Source organism: Podarcis melisellensis (assembly GCF_964234715.1).
Source record: "Podarcis melisellensis genome assembly, chromosome: 2".
NCBI classification, from domain to species: Eukaryota; Metazoa; Chordata; class Lepidosauria; order Squamata; family Lacertidae; genus Podarcis; species Podarcis melisellensis.
In genome coordinates this window covers 77,022,888-77,037,723 of record NC_138529.1, presented here as the reverse complement: position 1 = coordinate 77,037,723, position 14,836 = coordinate 77,022,888, and the positions used below count along the sequence as shown (strand labels likewise).

The 14,836-nt window shown below is 44.1% G+C and overlaps 1 protein-coding gene across 6 annotated transcripts in view; it reads right to left on the bottom strand.

The window, feature by feature from the left end:
- Positions 1-14,042, bottom strand: part of CFAP92 (cilia and flagella associated protein 92 (putative)) — a 53,904-nt gene extending 39,862 nt beyond the window's left edge. Inside the window, exons 1-6 of one of the 6 annotated variants that reach the window (XM_081898286.1) lie at positions 13,199-14,042; positions 9,803-10,062; positions 8,688-8,881; positions 6,369-6,431; positions 3,865-4,072; positions 2,786-2,911 (exon numbers count right to left, since the gene is read on the bottom strand). In XM_081898286.1, the coding sequence (XP_081754412.1) occupies positions 2,786-2,911; positions 3,865-4,072; positions 6,369-6,431; positions 8,688-8,881; positions 9,803-10,062; positions 13,199-13,224 (877 nt within the window). In that variant the 5' untranslated portion in view covers positions 13,225-14,042. Of the gene's footprint in view, positions 1-2,785; positions 2,912-3,864; positions 4,073-6,368; positions 6,432-8,687; positions 8,882-9,798; positions 10,063-12,832; positions 12,858-13,198 lie in introns of those variants that run through there. The other 5 variants (XM_081898282.1, XM_081898283.1, XM_081898284.1 and 2 more) reach the window with 5 other exon arrangements.
- Between the last annotated feature and the right edge of the window lie 794 nt (positions 14,043-14,836).

Sequence of the window (14,836 nt, the reverse complement as noted above, 5' to 3'; positions counted from 1 at the left end):
GGGAAAGACTCTTGTCTGAAATTCTGGAGAGCCGCTGCCAGTCAGCATGATGATACTGAACTAGATGAACCAATGGTCCTCTCCTAAATAGGAGAGAATGTATTTTCTAAGATGTTGCCTGCTATGAGACAGGGCGCATTTTCTCTTTGAAACGAGAATTATCCCCTTTTATATTTTCAAATTTCTCAACTGAGAGTTAAATAATGTCTTTTCTTCGTGAGTTACCTTTAGAAAACTCAAGGTACACAAAATTTATCTGAACAGTTCTTGAGTCATCTCCAACCAACTGAGCCCTTGTGTCCCAGCCCAATCACTGGGATCATCTCGAAGATCACCGCGAGTTGCCTCCCGTATTACAAAGGCCCAACTGACCTCAGCCAGAAGTCAGGCTTTTAGACCCCAAACTTTCAGACTTTTGAAGACTTTAATGACTACAGGCCTCTGCAGTTGTTTACAATTTTCTTGAACAGCCCATTTTTTAAATTATTGTTCTGTATTGGTTTTAAATGTTTTTATGTTGATGATGTGTTGCAAGAGAATGGCATATACCGTATTTTTCACTCTATAACACGCACCTGATCATAACACGCACATCGTTTTTAGAGGAGGAAAACAAGGGGGGGAATTCTGAAGAAACAGTGGGTGTATCATTTTTGTGCCTCATGCTGTGGCCACAGACATGTGATCTGATGGTGAATTTGGGGTGACCCAATGCAAAAATCCTGAGAATCCCTGTGGATCTGTGCTTTGTAACCACGTTTTTGCACCATTGTGGCCCCAGGCAACAGTGGGTGCGTGATTTTTTTGGTGCAGGCTGTAGCCATGGACATGCTATGTGATCTGATGGTGAATTTGGGGTGACCCAATGCAAAGATCCTGAGGATCCATGTGGATCCATGCTTTGTAACCACATTTTTGCACCATTGCTGCCCCAGGCAACAGTGGGTACATGATTTTTTTGGTGCAGGCTGTAGCCATGGACATGTAATGTGATCTGATGGTGAATTTGGGGTGACCCAATGCAAAGTTCCTGAGGATCCATGTGGATCCGTGCTTTGTAACCACGTTTTAAGTGGGGAGGGAAGGAAAAACACAGAAGGGACAAGGAGCACGAGAGGGGTGTGCAGAGAAGCAGCTGGCTAAGAATGCAGGAGAGGGGTTTAATGGGACGGAGGAAAGGAAGGCAAAAGTTTCCCTCCACCCAGCCACCCAAGCCAGGCCTCTCTCTCTCTCCCACCTGCATGTTTTCTGGCTGCCTGCGAGTCCCTAAAATGCTTCACTGGACGCAGCAGCACGGAATGGAATTAGAAGGAAGGACACGATCCTTTACTTTCCCCTCTGCTTGCCTGGAGGGGAGGGGATTTGCCTGCTCTTTGTTCCGTTTGAGAAAACAGCAACCGAAACAGAAGCGGGTGGGCAGTAAGACCCTGAGGAAGAATGCAGGAAAGCAACAGCTTCCTCTCTCACAGGATTGGATTTTTGCCTGATTTCTGCCCCTGCGCTCGGGACAATCGGCTCCAGGGACCACACATTCACTCAATAACACGCACAGACATTTCCCCTTACTTTTTAGGAGAAAAAATCTGCGTGTTATAGAGAGAAAAGTACGGTAAATACTTCCACAAATAAATGGGAGCAATTGTAAATGGACCATTTACAGATACATACTTCATTGATGCAAAGAAGGCATTTGACAGAACTGAGTGGAAGTACCACGTGAAAATTATGGAAACACTTAAAACTGGAATTAATCTTTAAAAATGAGTGAATTATTTTACACAACTCCAAAGACAAGGTGGTTGTTAATGGAAATATAATCACATTAATTCTCTGCAACAATGTCATTTGTCTCCACCTTTACTTGCTTTAGTTACAAAACTCTTGGTAATGAGTTGGGATGGATCAGAGTATAAATGGAGTTAAAATGGGATAGCAAGAGTGCCCCCCCCATGAGGTAAGGTGTGGTGGGCGATTGCAGAAGGTGATAGCAGCCAAACTTTGGAATATCCTCTCCAGATAAATACAATGATGCCATTTTGTAGCCAGAAAGATCTTATTTTCCCAGATTTTTAAATCTGTTTTAGCTTTCATCTGTTTTTACTTTCTCCACAATTTTCATGTTTATTTTTATTGTTACTGAACTTTCAATAGTTATGAGCTGCTATCAGAACTGAGCCATAAAAGAGGCTATAAAATAATATCTTGGATCTGGTCAGAGTTTGTCTCCCACAAATGAAAGGCATCCTTCTCTCTGCAGAAAGCTGTTGATCCAGTGGAGAAATGCCTCTGATGGAGGAAAGGAGGAGAAAATTTTGGCTGATTCCTAAAGGGGATACAGATCTGCTCCAGAGGGTTGGGGAAGCTCCTCGCCCCCTGAGTAGGCAAATCAGCGAAAGACATCTCTACTTTTCCAACAATAGGAGCAAGTCTGGATCCAACCCACTGTTGTTAAACACAGTGGTACCTCTGGTTATGAACGCTTCTGGTTACAAGCTCTGCTAACCTGGAAATAGCTGCTCCTGGTTGCAAACCTTGCCCCAGGATGTGAACGGAAATTGCGTGCCAGAGGCGCACGCGCAGGAGGCCCCATTAGCAAAAGCACCCCTGAAGATAAGAACGGTTTCAGCTTGAGAACGGACCCCCAGAACAAATTAAGTTTATAACCAGAGGTACCACTGTAACATGTTATACAAGTTCAAAGGACAATGAAGGCTGAAACAGTGAGATGGCTCATAGTTTCTGTTGAACAGTCACATAATGTAGCACCATGTTCATACTACTGTACCTGTTATAATGCCAACTGCTGACTTCTCTGATGTGGGGGACACTTCTGGTGGTTTAATTTTTGTGTAACTGGCTTTGGGTTGACATTGTTCCAAGAAGTTTCTTTGAAGCGAAATCATATTCTTTACTGTGCATTGAGGGGAGGAAAGGTAAGAAGAAATTACATTCAGGACTCATGAGTTTGTTAATATGTGGTTACCTTGTCATGTTCTCATTCATTTATTAGGCCGTAGTCAAAAATAAACTATGGCTTACTATGAATGAGAAATTTGCTGGTTTGTTCCTATCTTACTACTCAGAGATGCTGTGTGTGTGTTGGGGGGGGGGGGCACAAGCCCTGATTCACTCATAATACTAAGCCAAGCCTTTTGGTTGTTTCTTCCAAACAGTAGAGCAAAAGCAACTGTACCATGTTTTATTTCTGAATATGGATTAATGTTATATGTGAAGAAGGCCCAGTATCCAGTTTTTCTGATTCACCTTACAAAGCAATCATCCCTGAAGCCTACCAGGCTATGTTCCCAACAAAACCCTAAATAAGAACAGAAGCTTTCTGGGGGAGGGGGTCTGCAAAGTAAAATATATCTATACTAGCAAAGGTTCAAGAGTTCACCAACAGATATTTCCATGGGAGGCAAGTATATTGGGTATTCAGGAGTAGGATGGAGGAGTAATCCATTTTAAAACTGATTTTACACATGGAATCTGGCAGTTCCGAATTCTGCAACTTGCAAGAGACCATCAGCACCTGTGGAGGAATCTCTTTTCTCATAAGGTTTTAGAAGAAAACTGGACAAAATCTGAAAGGAATATTTCAACTGATTTGGATGGGGCGTCTATATAGTCTTGAATCTAGGCAGTGACTAAACTGAGACCAGCTCAGGGTTAACCACAGCAGCCTGTGCCCTCCAAGGACATTCTTCAGTTATTTAAAAAAAAAAACCATGCAAAATGGGAGGAAAACCCATTTTAGCAATGTCACAAATGCATCACTGCACTGAGTTGGAAAACCAAACTGTTAATTCCTTTATCTGTACATAGTGTTTATAAAATATTTTGTTACTTAAATGCTCTGCTTACCTTCAAGAGATCCTTGATCCGATGGTGGTGCAGCAGTCTTTGCTTTACTATACTTGGCTTTTGAACAAACCTTATCCTTGGTGTCCCATAGTCTCAGCTTTATACTATGATCTCTTAGCTTCATTAGAAAGTCGGTGGTAACATTAATTTCAACACTATGATTCCATGACACCCATATCTGGTCGTGTTCAAGCCATGGTCTCACAACCTATTTTTTTTATTTATTAAAAAAGCAAACAAACACAGATTGTTTAAAAATAAATAAATTAGGGGCCACAATTGTTCTTTTTGCATTTCAAAAGAAACTTAAGATGTATAAAGTGGGCAACTTACAGGGGTTGCTGAGAACTGCTGTCCCTTCTTTAGTACCCACCAAAGCCCTTCTGGACATCCTGGTTTTTGGTGCTTTTTATTCTATTTTACCCTCCAATTGCTCCACTCTACCCCCCATTTCACCACATTATGTCTCTGGGCTCCATGTGACACAGAAGCACACGAAGGAAGGGAGAGTGGTCAGAGTTGCCAAAGGCCTGGCCTTTGCTTTCCTGCATGAGGGCAGCCCAATTTACCTTTTTTTTAAAAAGGGGGGGCTGGGACAAAAAGGGACTTCAGCATCATAAGCAGGGAGTTGTTGTGGGCCAGTGGAGTGTGGCGGAAGAAAACCTGTAGCAGGGGGGAGTAACAGAAGCCAAGAAGCATTTTTACCTATTGTCAGCATCAGTATCCTAGAGTTTTAGGGTAGGAGAATTTTATCTCTTTGCCTCCGCTGCAGTCCTGAATTTGACTAGGCCCACCTTGCATTGCAAAAAGAAGTCTTACTGAACCAAACGGGTCCTTTTCTATATTGCAAATTGCAGGTTTGGGAAGGGAGCCAGTTTGGATTGAGACCATAGTGGGAGGCCAGAAAGTTAAAGGCCTTTTACTCCCCATGTCCTAACCCGAATCAGTCCTCAATTTTTGAAAATGTCCTTTCCAAAAAAAAAGAAAAGAAAAGGGCCCCTCCTAGTTGATTCAATGGGATATCACCATCAGGAGCATGTGAGTGAGTGAAAGATCCCCGATTTTCCAGGTGCGGGGGAGGAGGAGGACAGTGCAGAGTAATGGAGGATTTTATCTTGTATATGGTTGCAACGTGGTGTGGCTTGTAGTTCTGCAGGAATGTGATTGCTGGAGTGTGGGGTGGGTATGATCTTTATGTGAGGAGCATTCCATTGTCCTTTTCAGGGTCAAACAGTAGTTTGGGCCTCGGACTCAACCTCTACCTTGTTTTATGGGAAAGCCATTTCACCTTTGTGACTGGGCAATAGCCTTTTGCGACTTGTAGGGCTCTAACAGCAATCATTTTGTGGTGGCGCCCACAATAGTTTTTCCAAACATGCTTACAAGCCACAAAAGCCTGACAACTTTACTGGAGCTTGAAAATATATTGTATGAAACACCAAAACATTAAAGAGAAGAAATAATGAATTTTAAAAAGCATTAGTTATTCCTCCCCTTGCCACCAACTAGAAAGACATAAAACTGTAATATTCTTAACTATTAAAATCCACATTAAGATTGAGCAGGGCTAAAAAAATTGAATTCTCTCAAAATATTGAGTCATATCTTACTATGAAGGATGTGTTCTGGTGACTTGCCTTCACCCAAAACTATAATTCATAGCCATCTGAAGCTGCCTTATACCCATGAGAAATCCCACTTTTCCTTCTGTGCTCAGATCCTGTGAATTTTATTTTTGCAAAACTAAAGCTGAAGTTCATGGGATAATGAGGAAAAGGTACTGGTTTGGATATGCAGGAGAGAGAAAATATATTCCAAGGGGTAGGAGCAAAATACAGTAGAGTCCAAAGTCCAATAGCATTTGCCATCTTATTTCACAATTTTACCATTTTCTTGCTATATTTGGAGATCAGCTGTAGCAAATGAACAAAGAGACAACATCTTGTTGGAGGGACGTAGGGAAGAGAAGCATTTTTCAACAGTTCCCTCTGCAGCCTTCTATGCTAATTCCCATGCTATTCAAGACGATACTCCAACCCTCTGGAGCAGCCTCTCAGGAGCGCAAGAGGAAGGGGAAATCGGCAAGTCACCTTTGCTCCCCACTTTCCTCCAGGGAATAGTCCTATATAGTACACAGTGATATCATTATGATTTCATTATTGCCTGACGAGAGCCTTTGGCAATAGGTATTTTGTGATGTCATAACAAAACGCTATCATTAAGAAAGCAATGTTCGTAAGAGAAACTACGGAGCTCTCTAGTCTCACTGCCAATATCCAAATATAATCAGCAATTCCTTGGAATGGAACATGGCGCTGGCCACATCTTTCCAATTCAGCATCAATGGAACAGTTGTGATTAAATGGCGCCACCACATAAGAGAGTGTTCTGCTACCGTCCTTGAGCAAAGGCCAACAGGATAGCAAGCTCCTACATTCTCCACCTCAGATTTAGCAGGCATAAACTCATTTCTAGATCTGTCTTACAATCTTATACGCACTCACTGAAATATGCAGCGCGGATGCCTTTTTCGACTTGGGCCGCTCACTGTCTTTTGGAGTCCCTGGCTGATATAGTGAATAGGAAGGAAGAAGCAAGAGCAAAGGAAAGGAAGAGACGGGGGAAATGTAAAAATGTAAAGAGGTACAGCAGCATGTTTCAGTTACGCATCTCATACAAACTACACTACAAGAGCTTTCACCTCCCCAACAACACCCCTCCAAAGCATTCACCACTCTAATCTTTCCCAAAACCTATATGGCCTGTACGGATTCTCCCAAAGCCTCCCAGAGTGGCTGGAGCTGCCCAGAGTGGCTGGGGAAACCCAGTAGGATGGGTGGGGTATTATTATTATTAATAATAATAGTAATAATAATAATATCCCAATTTCTTGTGCCAACTGTTTCCCACCATCCAGACTGCTGCCCCTGCTTCACAATCCCTGCTCCCCCTTTTCTCCATTCTCTCCCTCCCCTACTCAGGCTCTCTCCAAGCTCTCTTTATTACAATATAATTTGGGGCAGGGAGGGGAGGGAAGGAAAGGAGAGGAAGGACAGCACAGAACAATCATTGCTGTATCCCCGGCACAGGAACTATTGTGACACATGCATGCAGAATTAAAAGAAGCAGCTGCTACTAATTTTGATTGTTTTCTTAAACTGCACAGGAGCCACCACCTGAATGGATTAGGGAAGTGGTGTTTCTCTCACAATCAGGTTTGCAAACCACCGAAAAGGCAGAGTCAATAGCAGTGATTTACAAACCCAATTATGAGAAAAATAACACTTCCCTCTTAAAAAGGAAAGCTTTACTTTTGTTCTGATTTTAAACATCAAGGATGCCAAGAGTTAAAATTGGATAGGAGGTGTGAGAATCCCACAGGAAAGTGGGTTTCAGAGATCTGTGATTGTATCTCTTGAGGTCTTTTATCAAAGCTTTAAAACAGCTTTGAGGGGAGAAAACTGTAGTATGAGAATGCACTGAAGAGGACGGTGCCCCCTGAAGCTGCTTTTAGCAATGGGGGACGGGCAGGTACCACACAAAGTGCGCATCTCTCTTCCACAGCAGCACTCATAGCAGCCAAAGGAGGGATATCAACTGCAGAAACACCATGGCGGGAAAACATCAAGCTTTCAATACTGCAGTCGTCAGGCCTCTACACTGACCTGCAGCCACTTTTAGTTTGTTCTCATTGGTCAAGGAAACCTATCCAACCAGACTGCCTTGGACAATCCAGGAAATGGATAGGAACACTGTGTCAGGTGTTGCCTGACTCCTGTCAGCCTCAGTTGGCATGATCAGTGCCCAGGGATAATGGGAGTAATAGTCTAGCAACATTTGTATCAGTGTGGGAAAGCATTATTTGAAATTAATGGCTATTATTTCTAAAGCTGCTTGAATTGCTATGTTGGTATCTAACTTCTTCAGGATCCATAGATTACTTGCACATGTTCCAGCTGAAAAGCAGGACTTAAAACTAGAGAACAGGCCAGGAAGTGGCCTGTGAAGGCTGTGTCAGGTTTCTGCCTGTTCAGGGGCTGAGTGATTCTTACATAAGACACCCTAAGCTTCCTGAAGGAGGAGTAGGAAAGATGTGTAACAAACAAACACAGCTGAACTTTTCAAGAAACAAATCATAATCTCCTCTCGCTGCATATCAACAGTAACATAGGACGCTGTCTGATGCCAGGAGCAAATATTTGTCTATGTAGTCTATCTAGCCCAGGGAGTGGAAACCTGTGGTCTCTAAATGTTGCTGGAATTCAGCCCTTACCACTGGCTGCTATGCTAGCTAGGGCTGCTGGGAATTTGAGTCAACAACATGTGGAGGGTCACAGGTGGCTTTCCAGGGTCTCAAGTAAAGATACCAGGGAAACTACCTGGAACTTTCTGCATGCAGATCATGTGCTTTACCACTAAGCCAAGTTTCTGAAACTAGCTGAAATCTAGTCAACAATAAGTGACCTGGATCTACTGAACCCCCTGAAGTTAGTGGGAAACAGATTCAGAAGAGACGCGTGGGAACAGATGCCAGGTTCACCTGATAAGATATAGTCCAGGTTATTGTCATATGTATTGAAGCTGGAGACAAAGAAAATAACTTTCGGAATATCTACTGACAATCAGGGCAGTTCTTTTGTACATAAATGTTTGTTATAAGTTGTTTTATAGAAACCTCAGAAGAACACAGAGTAAGTATTTCAAAAATCCTTTGAAACCAGTCTGGAATCCAAGGAGACCAACCATATAGGATTAAATTGCTATGCAGTAACCCCTTCCCTCAGATTTCAGTAATATTAGTAAATGTTGCTTGTTCTTCTTACCTTAGATTCTGATTCCAGAAACAGTTTAGCCACTGGACCAAATAGCACCAAATCTAATTTTCGGGGTTCAACATCATCGGGCAGAAGAAAATATTCAATATGATAAAAACGATGCATTTTTGGAATATACGTGTCTCTCATTTTAGATGCTGTTCTTGAAATATCTTGTCTAGAGCCCATCACAGGCTTATTTGCTAGAAAAATATCCCAACAGAAATTGGAAGTGGGAAGAGAATCCAACTGTTACAAAATACCATTTTCCACATTTTATGTAAACAAATCTTTCCAAGAATCTTATTTTTCTCACACACATATGAACACACACGTCTTCTGCAGAGCTGTTGGGGTCCCTGCTAGGATCTGGCCTTCATTTCTAGTGGAAGTTGTACATTCAGTTTAGCTCCCTGACAAAACCAGTAACTCTTCCCAAAATCCTTTCTCAAAGGTAGTTTCCAAGCTGAGCAGGAGCATTAGTTCCTAAATTCTGTAGGCATGATACACGATCATCTTTCCCAGTTCTTCAAACTTCAAGAGTTAGCAAAAACCATTCCAATCTAAAGTATTTATCTACACCAGCCACAAGCCTAACCTAATTTTTCCTTTCCAGAGGGAAAACATGTTAAGCATGTTGCTGGAAAACAGCAGTCTTGTGGTACTATGACTGTGAGAATGTGCAAGGAAGCCCACACTATTGGAAGATGCTAAAGGAACAATAGAGTGGAAACTACAAAGGGCCAAATCAGGCCCAGGAAGGTGTTAACAGAGCATGATGCTCCATAATGGAGGGATCCACACCTTAAACTATTAACACATGAACTAAAAATTATGCCAGTTTCAGGCTCACAAATATACAAGACCTGGGACAATCAGCCAAGTCACACAATATGCCAACATGTGGGCACTGACAAGAACACAAAAATAGTAGGTACTCTGCATCACTACCAACTGTGAGACAACCAGTGATGTAACCATTGGGCAATGCAGAATAAAGGCTTTACATAACTATTGGGGGGGGTGAAACAGTTTTTTTGGGTGAGGGGCAACGTTCTCCTTAATATTTTGGGACAACATCTTCTGAAAGGAATGAAAAGGACTGATAAATGCAATTTACCTACTTGGAGCTACAAGTGGAACAGCCAACGAGACTGAGAATGTGCAGTTAATCCGGTGCTCAGAATCAAGCCCTTCACTTCTCATGGATTGAGAGCATGTTGTGCTTTCATCTTCAGGGGTAGGGTGACCACCCTCACCTGCCTCTGGGCTTTCAGTTCCAAAGGTGCTGTCCGAACGCACGGTGTTATCTGACCCTTTTGACTCAACTGGCTCACACTCATCCTCATCTTGCTCCTCAACATCTGGCAGTCTACTTGCCATCCTGTGATAGAATTAAAATTATTAGTTCTTTGTACTTCCAATTCCTTCTGTTCTGTTTTAGTTCCCAGAATTGAGTGTTCCGGTTTGCGAACATTTTTTGGAAGCAGAACGTCAGATACAGCTTCTAATTGAGTGCAGGAAGCTTCTGCAGCCAATCGGAAGCTGCACCTTGGTTTCTGAATGTTTTCAGAAGTCAAATGGACTTCTGGAATGAATTACGTTCGAGAACCAAAGTGCGATTGTAATTTATACAGTCTTTTATTAAGCACTTCAAATACTTCAGATACATTATGAAAGGGCAAATTCACATATGCATAATCATCACTTGATAGCCACAACATCAAGTGATGAGTTGCACACCTGAAATTGCCAAATCTAACAAGACTACCTCAAGCACATTGTTATTTCTGTGCTCACACATTCAGCTGGGGCTCAAGAGATTATAACCAACTGAGTGATGAGATGAGAAACCAATTAGCATGTGATTCAGCCACCGGTTAGTTATCCTTAAACTTGTAAAGTAGAATTATAAATAGCCACTCATCTGGTCACCTGTGGCAAGCAACAATTGCCTCCTGGCAGCCAAAAAGCAAAGCATTTGTAATTTGGTAGATAATTATTTTCTTCTCCAAGGCTATAAACATACCAGAAATGGCCAATATTTATAGGTGGGCATTCTGGCCATCTGGCAAACATTTATGTGGGCTAGAATGGAAATGTTGCAGTAAGATACACCAGAGTTAGTCCCACAGATCCAAGGGCAACCCTTCTGAAGCTATGCTGGTCTAGGCCTGATCTTGAGAGATCACCTGAGAATCCTATGAACACCACCACGTTGAGTTCCAGGAAGGAAGGAGCAGAAACGTAACCAACAGTAAACAAAATATTGCCCTCTCTAAAGCTAAGAGAGGGAGTTTGCTTAAGGCTGCTTTCAGAATGAGCTGAGATTTGACACTAGGACTTCGTGCCTCATAGCTTACAATTAATCACTATGCTACTCCACCCTCTCTAATATTGACTGAGCAATGTGCCAATCTGATGAAGACTTATCACTTCTCCCACAAGATCTGTGGAAGTTGAATTGAAGGGGAAAGGGGTGGGTGGGGAAACGAACATCCAGGCAGCCACAGGCAAGAGAAGTAACATGGAATAACCAATGGCTGAGCACCCCAAACTAATGATGGAAATGTGCATATAAAAGCAAGCTTCCTTTCACATTCCCCGCTACACCCAAAAGGGTGTCATGTACATGATTTCCATGGCTGTATCGTACTTAGCTTTCCCACCATGTGCATTCAACACACAATAAACACATTGCCTAATTTAAAACCGAAACCATCACGCTCCCAATATGCAAACTAGGCAAATAACACTGCCTAGTTAGATGGGAGAATTAGTACCACATTAAATGTATGGGGCGGGGAGAGCACAGACATCTGCTCAGCTTTGCCATTTTGAAGACTGATTTAGGTGCTACCCCCATCTGTAGCTTTGTCTCCTGTTGACGCTACAAGTGCTGAATGCAATATCAAAAAGCTCTTTATCAGACGTACAGCCACTAGCCTGTAAAGCAGCATCTGCCTTGCAACCTTGCATACCACCTGTTGGCAGGGGCGATGGCAGGCAAATGCTACATGTGCTCAAAGCTGAAAAAGCACATCGCCAACGGAACAGAATCTGTACATCTGCAACAACAGCAAAAAGCTTGACTGGAATTGAGGTTTCCAAAGTAGAAAAATATTTCCAGTCAAGCCATTTCTTGGTTGTTAGTACAGTAGTACCTCGGGTTACAGACGCTTCAGGTTACAGATTCCGCTAACCCAGAAATAGTACCTTGGGTTAAGAACTTTGCTTCAGGATGAGAAGAAAAATCGTGCGGCAGCAGCGGGAGGCCCCATTAGCTAAAGTGGTGCTTCAGGTTAAGAACGGACCTCCGGAACGAATTAAGTTCTTAACCTGAGGAACCACTGTATGTATGTGTGAACCACCACCATGTCCACATATAAATCAAGAGTAGTCAACATGGTGCCCTTCAGACCAAGGTAGGCAGACCCTGAAGTTTTGGATTACAACACCTATCCCCACAATCGCAGACTATGCTGCTGGAAGCTGGTGGGAGTTGCAGTACAACACCTTTGCAGGGCACTAGCATTGGCTTCCTCCCCCCAAATAGGTGGGTTGTCATCTACAGTAATCATGCGTAAGTGTGAATGTCAGCTGGTGCCTGCTGCACTACAATAATGGAGATTCATACCTTAACAAAAAGGTGCACTTTCAGGGAGCCCGAATGCATGTGTTGGCCATCCAGCCACTACCTCACAGATAAACTAGAGAACCCAGAGTACTGGGCTTGTCCCAACAAATCAAATGATTAGCTACCGTTTCAGCTTGGCACTCATTAGTGTGGCCATCAAAGATGAGGGTTAAAGCACAACACATCATCAATACACTCAAATTCAGAAACACGCCCTTTCTCTCCTTCAAGGAATCACACTATGTGCGCAATCAAGTTTCTCTTGTTTCCAGGCCCTCTGCAGGGGAACTCAAGAGTTATCCTCAAACTCCACAAAGAGGTGTTTTTAAAACCCTAAATACTAAAAATAAAAAAGCACTCTGCACATGGTCAGCGCCTTCCCCCTTTTGTCCCCTAGGATTAGGTCCACTAAAAAAGAGGCAGCCAAGATGTAACAGTATATATACAGAGAGAGAATAGAGAGCATCTAACCTTCATTCAGACACACACCTGTGCTAATGGTGTGATCCCTACTTACCTGAGAGTAAGACCCACTGAATTCAATATGGCTTAATTCTGAGCAGGGATTTAAGTTGGGTGGGAAGGAGCAACAGACTCCAGAGGCCTGTTCAGAAACCCAGTTAGAGAGAGGCAAAAAGTGCTTCAATAACCACAGAGGTGTGAGATGAAGTTTTCTACTGGGCAGTTTACAGGGCAAACCTAGTCGGGTCTACTCGAAAGTAAGAACCAGCGAGCTAAACTGGGCAGAAGTCCAGCAGCTTTCGTCCCCTTGCAAAGCCAACCAAGCTACAAGAATTTTTTCACTTCACAGCAAATGGGGAGGAAAATATAGAGGCGCGGGAGGTTGCTCAGCGCCTTTGAACACCAGAGTCCCCGCGTTTACCTCGCCCGACCAGTGTCCCGCGCCATCCCGCCAACCTCGGTAGGAAACTCGCTCTGGCCTGCAGGCGCGCGGCAACACCAACAAAACCAAACGCGCCTTAGGCGTGGGCGTTCTCCATTCCATCTCCATCCGCCACTCTGAAAAGAAGTCCCACTCCCGCCCCTTCCAGTGCCGCAAGGGAGCTGCCCCGCGTGCTCGTCGTCCGCTTTGATTGACGATCCTCGGCGTAGGGATCCCGAGAGAAGCACAAGTTGCTAAGGGATTCGTTTGCTCGGCCGCAAGAGCCCGAGAGCCCGCTGTTTGCAGAGGCAACAGCTGTGGGTAAACCCCGAGGGGAGCAGAATAAATCGTGCAGACGCCAGCGAGGAAGGAGCACTGGGAGCCCGAGGAGGGTCCCGAGGAAAGGGGCGCAAAACGGCGGGAGCCAGGCCGCAGGCAACACGAAAAGCACGACCTCAAGCAGCGGCCTGGGATGTTGCAGCCGCGTTGCTAAAAGGCTGCCCTGCGGTATTCCACGTGCAACGGACACGTTCCAAACGACGCTCATGAGTATGCAAGACTGCTGAGAGAACACTAGGAACCCACAGAACTGGGACATACACATGCTTATGATGTGAAAGCATGTTACTTGGTGGAGCTGCCAATGACACCATAGCAACACAATGTCATACATATATATGATGTCACCAAAGATGCCATTCCCCACACATTTCAGGGCCAGAGCCATGCACAATGCATGGCACCCACAACCACCCATGGTCACAGGGTCAAGCTGGCACTCCTGCATAGTGTCATCAGTTTGTGGGTGCCAGACCTTTTAACCCCTGGTTGCAGCAAATCTTAAACTATAAACCATTTTAGATTATAAACCAGTGTGTCACAGATTGTGGGGGGTGGGGAGAGGAGGGTGTCTCCCACCATGAGTAGTATTGCTTTATAGTAGTAATAGTAATAATAATAATAATAATAATAATTTATTTATATCCCGCCCATCTGGCTGGGTTTCCCCAGCCACTCTGGGCGGCTTCCAACTGAATATTATAAACAGTACAGCATCAGACATTAAAAACTTCCCTAAAGAGGGCTGCCTTCAATTGTCTTTTAAAAGTAAAATAGTTGTTTATTGCTTTGACATCTGCTGGGAGGGCATTCCACAGGGCAGGCGCCACTACCGAGAAGGCCCTCTGCCTGGATCCCTGTAACCTCGCAATGAGGGAACCGCCAGAAGGCCCTCGGCGCTGGATCTCAGTGTCCGGGCTGAACGATGGGGGTGGAGACGCTCCTTCAGGTATACAGGACCGAGGCCGTTTAGAGCTTTAAAGGTCAGCACCAACACTTTGAATTGTCCTCGGAAACGTACTGGGAGCCAATGCAGATCTCTCAGAACCAGTGTTATGTGGTCCCGGCGGCCACTCCCAGTCACCAGTCTAGCTGCCGCATTCTGGATTAATTGAAGTTTCCGTGTCACCTTCAAAGGTAGCCCCACGTAGAGCGTGTTGCAGTAGTCCAGGCGGGAGATAACTAGAGCATGCACCACTCTGGCTAGACAGTCCGCGGACAGGTAGGGTCTTAGCCTGCGTACCAGGTGGAGCTGGTAGACAGCTGCCCTGGACACAGAATTAACCTGTGCCTCCATGG